This window comes from Orycteropus afer, unplaced genomic scaffold, assembly GCF_000298275.1.
Source record: "Orycteropus afer afer isolate SDZICR_OR568_19922 unplaced genomic scaffold, OryAfe1.0 scaffold00058, whole genome shotgun sequence".
Taxonomy (NCBI): domain Eukaryota; kingdom Metazoa; phylum Chordata; class Mammalia; order Tubulidentata; family Orycteropodidae; genus Orycteropus; species Orycteropus afer.
Genome location: NW_006921645.1, coordinates 9988644 through 9998005, shown reverse-complemented (window position 1 = coordinate 9998005; position 9362 = coordinate 9988644). Strand labels below are relative to the sequence as shown.

General features: G+C 48.5%; 1 protein-coding gene across 1 annotated transcript in view; it reads right to left on the bottom strand.

The window, feature by feature from the left end:
- KLHL29 (kelch like family member 29) overlaps nucleotides 1-8486 on the bottom strand; it is a 203882-nt gene extending 195396 nt beyond the window's left edge. The window contains exon 1 of the mRNA XM_007939263.2: nucleotides 8202-8486. Coding sequence (XP_007937454.1) covers nucleotides 8202-8486 — 285 coding nt within the window. The remainder of the gene's footprint in view (nucleotides 1-8201) is intronic.
- Nucleotides 8487-9362: the final 876 nt, after the last annotated feature.

The following is a 9362-nucleotide window of genomic DNA, read 5'->3' as shown; positions in this document are numbered from 1 at the left end:
GTCAATGAGTATTCTGTATTGATTCCCTGTATTAGACCATGGAGAGGAGAGAAACAGATAGATCCTATCTCTTTTTTTTTTTTTTTTTTTTTTTTTGAGGCATGAGAGACTTGTCCAGAAACTAGAATGTGACTGTGTCTAATCAAATGTGCTGGAAACACTGGGGAGTATATTGCAAAAGGAGCCACTGGGTGGCACAAACAGTTAAACGTTTCTTTATTAACCTAAAGGTTGGCAGTTTGAACCCACCCACAGCACCTTGGAAGAAAGGCCTGGTGATCTCCTTCCCAAAGGCCATAGCTATAAAAACCCTATGGAGGGCAGTTCTACTCTGCAACACATGCAGTCACCCTGAGTCAGAATCAACTCACAGCAACTGGTTACTAGTTACATTGCAAAAATCACCACATAGTCTTTCCATTCTTATGTTCTGTCCCTTTGCAATATGATGTTGCAGCTCCTCCCAACAAGGGGTGGAGTGGAGTCTCCTTGCCCACTCCTTGAATCTGTGTTGGCCATGTGACTTGCTTTGGCCAACAGGACATTACCCCACATGCCTCAAGCAGAAGTGTGCAAAGTGCTAGCATGGTGAGCCTTGCTTTTGCTGCTCATGGGACTCTGAAACCATGTATGAATCAGCCTGAGTGAGCCTGATGAAGGACGAGAGGCCATGTGAAGGAGAACTGAAGTGATTTGGCCAGTAGTCTGTCTACTACGGAAGTGTGAGTGAGGCCATCCTAAATCGTCCATCCACTAGCTAACCCCCCAGTTAACCACAGACAAATGGGAGAGGTCTAGCAGGGATCAACTGACTGCCCAGCCCACAACTGACCAGAAACCCACAGAATTGTAATTGTTGTTTTAAGCCACTAGGTTTTGGGGTGGTTATTATACAGCAAAGGAGCTCTGGTGGCATAGTTCCTAAGGCATTTGACTGCTAACCAGAAGGCTGGTGGCCCCAAGCCACTCTTCGGAAGGAAGACTGGGGAATCCACTTTCATAGAAATACTGTCTCAGAAACCCAAGGAGGGGTCACTGTGAGTCGGAATTGACACGATGGCAGTGAGTTTGGTTTTGCTTTTGATTATACAGCAAAAGCTAATTTATTTATGTACAACTGGCTCCAGTCAACACTGTCTTCTGACCTCTTTACTTTGGAATCCACAAATGCCCTTTGTCCAGACTATGGCTCATCCCTTACAAATGCAGGAAAATACATAATTTTCTCCCTTCTCTTTTGCTCCCTTAATAAAGAATTTAAGTTCAGTTTTACCCTTCCCAAAAATGTAGGCTTTGGAATTGGAAACAATGATGTTTTTCAATTTCATACATGCTTCATTAATGGCAGGTGGGTTTCAAGTCAATGAAGATACAGTCCAACCCGTAGTGCAACGTAAAGTGCAGGCACACCTATTAGCTCAGGACTAACATGCACAAGTTACCTCACAATGCATTACCAGGGCCTGATAATTTCTCACAAGGGAAATCACAATTTTCTGTTCATGAAGCAAAGAAAAACTCTTCCAGATAAAATCACTTGCAGGCTGGAAAAATTCACTATGAAAGGAGCTTGGGTGAGTCTCCCACCTGATCCCACTCAGCAGCCTTTCTTCTTTAATATGAATACAAACAGGGAAGGGAGGCCATCTTCTCATTCTGTAAGTGTACAAAAGTATCCTTCATCTACTTATGGAGCCCCAGAACCACATGAGAGGAGGGGCCCACCACATGGGGCTTCATGGGCATTCATATAATTCTCCATGGGAATCTCAAATCATATGCAAGGCAACTGCTTCCCAGAGAAGTCAGGGTGCCTAAGGATGACTAACATTGCTAAGGTCATCTCTATGGTTACAAATATACAGTGTGAAAGTCCCACATGCACATGTTGTTGTTACCTGCTGTCAGGTTGGCATCTGACTCATGGAGACCCCAGGTATTACAGAATAGAACTGCCATATAGGGTTTTCTTGACTATAATCTTTTATTTTATTGTGATTTGGGTGAAAGTTTACAGAGCAAATTCACTTTCCATACAGCAGTTCATACACACTTTGTCTCATGACATTGACTACAATTTACCACCATGCAACAGCTCCCCTTCCACTTCCTCCCAATAGTTACCTCTTCCCTGTGTCCATCCCTCCACATGCGCCTGCCCCCTGAGCTGTCTCCCTGTGCATAAACAGCCCTTCTTTTCTCCCATGATTGTCCTCTCCAAGAACATTTACCTCAGGTAAATGTTCAACTCCTATGCCTGTCTTTTGTTTGGCTGGAAGCCACAGATGTGGGTTCAATTCCAGACCTGAAGGGCAGCTAGGGGCCATAGTCTCAGTGATTCCACCAGACTCTATTAGACCAGCAAACTTGTCCCCCTTTTTCTTTTCTCCAAATGATTTTGAGTTTTGTTCCACATTGTTCTCCCTCTCTATCCAGGATCTCCTACATAGATCCCCCTCCAAGTGGTTGACAGTGGTAGCCAGGCACAGATGGTTCTAGATGAGTTCTTCTGGTCTCATAGTCGTATAGGCTGTGCAGATCTCATGGTGCACAAGTCACTAGGACTAATTGTTTCCATGAATCTTTGGTTTTCTTCATTATTCTTTGCTCTGGAAGAGGAGACCCTTTGTTGCATCTAGATGGCTGCCTGCAAGTTTTAAGATCCCAGTCACTACTCGCCAAAGTAGGAGGTGGAACAATGTTTTGTGTAGTATGTTATGCCAATTGAGCCTGAAGTCACCTGTGACTATGGTCCAGAGCCCACAGGTTTAACTACTCGCTCCCTCTGGGTAGATGGCTGTGACCAAGAAGTGACTACAACCTTGTCCTTTTTGACTGTAATCTTTATGGACGCAGATCATCAGGACTTTTCCTCTGTGGAACTCCACTACCATGGAGTCAATTCTGACTCATAGCTATCCTACAGGATAGAGTAGAAATGCCCTGGAAGATTTCCAAAGCCGTAAATCTTTACTGAAGCAGATTGCCTCATCTTTCTACTGTGGAAATGGCTGGTGGATTCAAACGACCGACCTGTAGGTTAGCAGCTATATGCTTCAACCACTGCACCAGGGTTCAAATTGCCAACCTTCTGGTTAACAGCAAACCGTTTGCATCATCTGGGCTCCTTCACATGCTCACAATCTGGGTGTTCGGTGCTCTGATAGAGTCTGGAGGTTTCGTGCTCCTTTTCAGGTCTCTGACACAGACTAAGTTTCTCTGCTTCCCAGCCTAGATTTATTTTCAAGCGATGAGAGTGTTGGGCTGCCATCCTGACTGTTTCAGCATGAGTGCTCCTGACCAAAAGGAGAAAAAGCCCCCAATACATTTCACAGACATCAGCGAGGATTCTGCAGAGTCCATTCTTTCAAGAACAAAATTGCATTTTATGAAGCCGTCCCTTTTCTGTTTCATCTGTCAAGCAGGTTTGCTGAGAATAATTTAAATTTCATGCAGCAGCAACTGCAAGGCATCGGTGCTTCCTTCTTTCCCACAAACAGGCTCGGCTGTGGACTCACGTTTCTATTTCTCAGCAGCACCCCCTCCTTGGGGGTTTGGCTGCCTTGAGGCTGGAGTGGCAGGGGGTGGGCAGGAATGGGTGTGCTGGCTCCCACTGTCCTCATTCCTCAGCTTCAACTCATCACATCAGCAAGGTGAGGGGGACAGTTCAATGACCCTTCCTTCAGTCTCCCCAGCACCTGCCCACCAGGAGGCTGGCTTTTTCCCAAATGCAAGGATACATGGTTTGAACTGATCTGTGGTTTAACTTTTTAAAATTAACTTTTATTGCTTCCTTCCCATGTGGCATAGCTTTTCTACATGCATTAATTTATCTAATCCTCACAACAATCCAATGAGGAAAATATTATTATTACCACTTTATAGACAAAAAATCTGAGGTTCAAAAGTATGCTCAGTTTATAAGTGGCACAGCTAGGACTCAAACTCAGTTCTCTGTAACTCAAGAGTTTGAGTTCTTACCAGCTGTGCAATTTTCTGTTGACGTGATCTTTGGTCTAAATTTCCCAACCTAAAAGAGGAGAGGTAAATGTGCCCACTTTCTTCCTTGAAATTCAGTTTTGACTGTCAGCTAGTTGCATGAGAAGATGGGAAAAGTTACCATAATGAAGCTACAATAATGGTTGCCATGGTGAATGCATTATGCCCGGCAGGCAGCGTGGGGTGGGGAAAGGAGCTGGTCCAGGCTGCTTCTGTTTCTAGCTCACTAGGTGACCTCGGGCAAGTCGCTTTCTTTTTCTGGACCTCCACACTATTCTGACCTACAAAATGAGGAGGCTGGATGGCATGGTGCCTCTCCTCCTCTGGGCTCTGGGAACTTGTATCCTGGGGATTCACAAGCTGATCCAGGCCCCAGGGAAGCAGTGATTGTCCTGAGCAGTGTGTGGATATGTGTGTGTGTGTGTGTGTGTGTGTGTGTATGTGTGGGGGGCCTCCTGGTGCCTCAGTGGTCCAAGAGTCTGTGCTTATCCAGCTGGCCTTTCATAAAAACATGCAAGGACTCTCCAGGCCACAGATAAATGAGAAAACAAAAAAACCAAGTGAGGCCTGAAGGTACCACTGACAGAAAGAATTGTCATCTCCTCATTAAACTATCACTGGGAGTACAGCCAGCCTCCCCCACCCAAGGGGACTTGGACTGTCCCCACATGGCTTGGCAGAAAGCAGGCCCCAGCACTGGGGAGGAACTAGTCACCAGCTCATGGACCTGGGAGGGTAGACATTTCTACATGGGTGTTGATGGCATAGGATGCAGGGCCCTAGGAGCCCCACTAATGCCCCAGACTCCTGAGTGGGTGATGTTTTCCCTGTTCCCTGCCTAGCCAAAGGGAAACTCTGATGGTTTTGACACTTGTACCCTGAGAGTCTCCTTCCTTGAGGGCCCTTCTTCTGAATCCTCGGAGTGGCTCTGGACCTGTGTGGCACCAGACCCTTCACTGAGGAAACTAGGCTGATATATTCAAGCAGCCTTCCCCACACCTGTGGCAGTAGGAACAGCCATGGAAAGCAATACACAGCTCTGCTCGTGGCTTCTCCGTGGCTCCTTCACACACACGCTTTCTTCACTCAGGGTGGAGTCTTGATTCTTTTTACATACTAGGCTTTTCTTGAGGGCTGTCCACCTAAAAAATGTTTTAAAAATCGTTCCACTTGATCATCTGGCTTCCAAGAACGTGCTGACTGCTTTGCAGCTTGGAGCCCACCAGATACCCTTCATTCTCCCAGCTCTGGCTTGCTCCACGGGGCCAGCTCACTTTTGGCCTCAACCACTCAGAAAACAATTTCCTTTCCCTGCCTACTTGAGGCCTAGCTCCTGTTTCTCATCTGAAGACTCTTCCTCTTGGTGATATTAGCAATGAACACCTTTTCTTACAGGGCAGGCCCTTGCCCCATAGGCCTTACCAGGATGGTGGTGACAACAATGATGGTGGTGACAATAGTTCCTATATAAGACTTAGCATTTGCCATGCTCTGTTCTATTCCAGGCACTTTATACCTGTTAACTCAGGCAATTCTCACATCAACTCTAAAAGGTAGATGCAACCATCTGTTCCCATTTCATAGAAGCAAGGCCCAGAGAGGTGAGAACTGGTTCAGCTCGCTCAGCTAGCAGGCGTTAGGTGGGACTCAAATCCAGGCGGTCTGGCTCCAACGTCTTGCTTTTTATCCACTTCACTAAGTTGCCTCTGCCAACAACTCCACTAGGAGAGACGTTCTTGGGTCATTGGGTCATACTGTCCGACCATAGACTCATTCATTATGCACTGACCGTGAACTCCCTGAGGGCAAAAGCCCGACCTCAGCTGCTTGTTTTTTGCCCAGGGAAACCACAGACATCTCCATTTAGCCCCGCCCATCAATTTATGTGGTATTGGCATGGGGTTGCACAAATAGGCAGGGGGCAGGCATTGGGTGAGCAGTTGCTAGGCCAGAATGGCAGAAAGTCACCACTGCCTGAATTAAATAATGTACCTTGACAGAGTGCAAATGGTTAATGTGCTCAGCTTTTAACTGAAAGTTTGGAGGTTTGAGTTCATCCAGAGTCTCCTCAAAATAAAGCCCTGGTGATCCACTTTTGAAAGATCACAGCCATTGAAAGCACAATTCTACTCTGAAACACAGTCTCCATAAGTTGGAATTGACTTGATGGAAACTGGTGGTGGTGGCGGTACTTTGAAGGAGCTGCTGCTGGCTGCTGTCTTTCCCTCTCCCTGCACACCCAGGTCTCCTGAGTGCCCCAAAGACTCTAGGGTATAAGCAATCACCAAGTTTCATCCAACAAGCCCTTTCAGGTAAGAAACTGGGCTAGGAACTATCACGGAGGGGAAATGGAATTCAGTCCCTCTGTTGTGACATGCCAAAGATCAGCTGTCCTCATATGCATGAACTTTGCCCACCCCCCACCCCCTGCCCCCCAGCTCAGGCCTTGCCCCAGCTGTTGTTTTCTATCTGAGGCTGGGTTCTTTTCCTCCCCTGTGGTTGTGGTTTGGGGCCAGGCCAGTCAGGGATGGTGAGTGCTGAACTGCTTTGGAGCAGAGCCACTCTGTGGGCAGGGCCACACCGAAGGAGGGGCTGTCAGTGCTGAGTCCCTTCCACCCCCCTTGCTTGGCAGAGCCAAAGTCCCCACCCTGTAGAGCAGCTGGTGCCATCATCACTAACAAGGCATCCATCCTTGAGAGAAAAAAGCCATCTAGTGAGCCTCCCAGGTCCAGTTTCTCCCTCCCACCTGGAGCCCCCAGCAGCCAGCTTGAGAAGCTGCCATTCTCCATATGGCCAACAGCTGGCCTTGCGGAGCGCCACCAGATGTGGGCAGCATTGGCAGCAGAGCCAACCGGCTGGCTCCAATGGACAGAGGTCACGGATCTGGAGCTGTCCCGGGGGCTGGCAAGTGGCGGAGGAATGTGTTTGGCTGGTCTGGGGGCAGTGTGCCCAAATAATTCCCAAACTCTTCTCCCCCATCCAACATTCCTTCCCTTCCCGCCTCAGTGGGGAGGTGTTTTCATAACAGGAAAATAAAATCAATAAGGCACTGCAGCAAGATGTCAGTGCGTTCTGAGTCGGCCTCAAATAGCTCCATTGTGTCGGGCATCCACCGGGCTCTGCTGCTGGCAGCACTCATGGTTATTAATGGGAAGCGGGGCTGAAAGGGAGTTTTGAAAATCACAGAGACAAAGGCAACAGCACACCTGGAGTGCAGCTTTCGAACACCACAGACACCTCACAATGGCCGGGGCCGGAGCTCCCCCCTGCCTTTAACTTCTCTGGTAACTTTTATAAAGCAGCAAAGAAAAGGCAGCCGTCTGTGCACACACACACTGGTACTGAGAGGGCTCTTAGAGGGGATTCTGAATGGCTGGCAGAGGAGGCCTGCAGAACGCCTGCCTGGCTGAGGAGGGAGTGTGGGGATGCAAGACCTCCTGCACACTGGCCTGGTCTCCTTGCTTGGGAGCTCAGGCTGTCGTGAGGGGAGGGCCAGACTCTGCCTGGAACCAGGCAAGAGCCTGGGCAATGCTGATTTCCATGTTCTATTTTATTATACAGACCCTTTCTGCTGTAGGAGCCTCTGCTTCCAGGAGAGACAGGATGACATGGCTAATGAGTCAGACTGCTGGGGCTCCAGCCCTGGATCCATGTGAAAGAGCCCTACCACCTGGGACCAGTAAATGTGAACTCCATGGGCCTCAGTGTACTGGACTACACAGCAGGGGTGACACAAGCACTGGCCTCATGGGTGGTTGTGTGTGTGGGAGGAGACAGTGTAGATAGAATACTCGGCACAGTGGTTAATAAGTGGTAGGTACCCTTTCGCTTGTCAGTGTCTTCTTGCAAACCAAGTCACTGTTGGCATCAGGGGGACTTGAATGGTCTAAATTCACTTATCTGGGGAACCTGTATTGCCAACTTGGAATTTCACTGTGATTTCACTCATTTAATAGCATTTAATCAATATGGCATAGGATAATGAGTGGCCTCAGCATCTGTTAGTCCTCCTAGAAATTAGTCACAGTGTGAGACCTGATGTAAAATAAACCCATGCTAACCCTCAAACAGTTGCCAGGCCCAGTTCCAGAGAAGCCAGTATTCTGGAGAATGTGGAGTTTAGCATGCCACAGGCCGAGCCTACAGAACCTGCGGGGCTGGAAGGGGTGTGAGGAGAGGCCACAGAGGATACCAGCTCTTACCTTGGTGGTGACGGCTGAGGCAGAGCTGGCCACGAGGCTGGTGATGGCCTCACTGCTGCCAGTGGTGCAGGCAGCAGGGGCTGTGGCAGGTGTTGGCAGCCGAGAGGGTACCACAGGTAGTGGAAGGAGGCCCGGCCGGGCACTGAGGCTGCTGGCTGTGCTGCCACCAGCCCCAGCGGTGGCACTGCAGATGCTGGTGGTCCCATGTGTGCCGTTGGCGCTCCACTCACGGCGGTCCCAGCCCACCCGGTAATCTCGTTCGAAGCGGCTGTGGTGCCGGGACATCTCGGTGGCCAGCGGCTGCTTCTCACAGGGAAACAGAGCACGGACCTGCTGGCACAGAGAGGAGAGGAGGGGTGTTTAGGGAAATAGCAACTGTGCTTGGATGCAAGGAGGTCACCACTACAGTCAGCATCCATTAAACACCATCTCTAGGTTCAATTAAAGGAATGAACATTAGTTCATTCCATATTCACAGCAGGCCCACAAAGCCTGTACTGTCAACCCCACCTCACAGATGAAGAAGACTTGATTTGCCTGAGATCACATGGCAAAAGTGTTGTGAACAAGATGTCAACCCAGTTATAGTTACATGGAAGTTGTACATTTTGTTCTGCAACATCACTGCCCAGAACATGGATGCACACATTTCACTTACATTTGGCACTTTATACCACCACACTGTGCTGTGAGAAAAAGACCCTGGGGACCCCTCCAACCATCTTTTCCTTACATGCATGATCAAGTAATACCATCCAGACCTGTAGACACCCTTATAGGTGACAAAATCTTATACATAAAGCTCATTAGATCCTTCCAGCACTTCCAGCAGCAGTGCTGTGAGTTGACAGTTGGCATGAATTATCCCCATTTTATGGACCAAGTAACTCATTAGAATGAATGACCCCTTGAGGTGAGAGAACTAGAAAGTGGCCTAAATCTCTGGCCTCCAGACCCTATGGGCTCAACATGGGACTCAGGTCTGTAAAGGTATGAAGTCCTCGGGAGTTAAGAGCTCCTCTTCATAGTCCTATGACTCAAATCACTAGCACAGAGACCCTGTATACCTGGTCTCTGTTAACCAGAACCAGCCAGCCTCCGAGTGGCTTTCCTGAATATCTGAACATAAGGTCCTTCAGTGTTGTCATGGAGACCTAGATG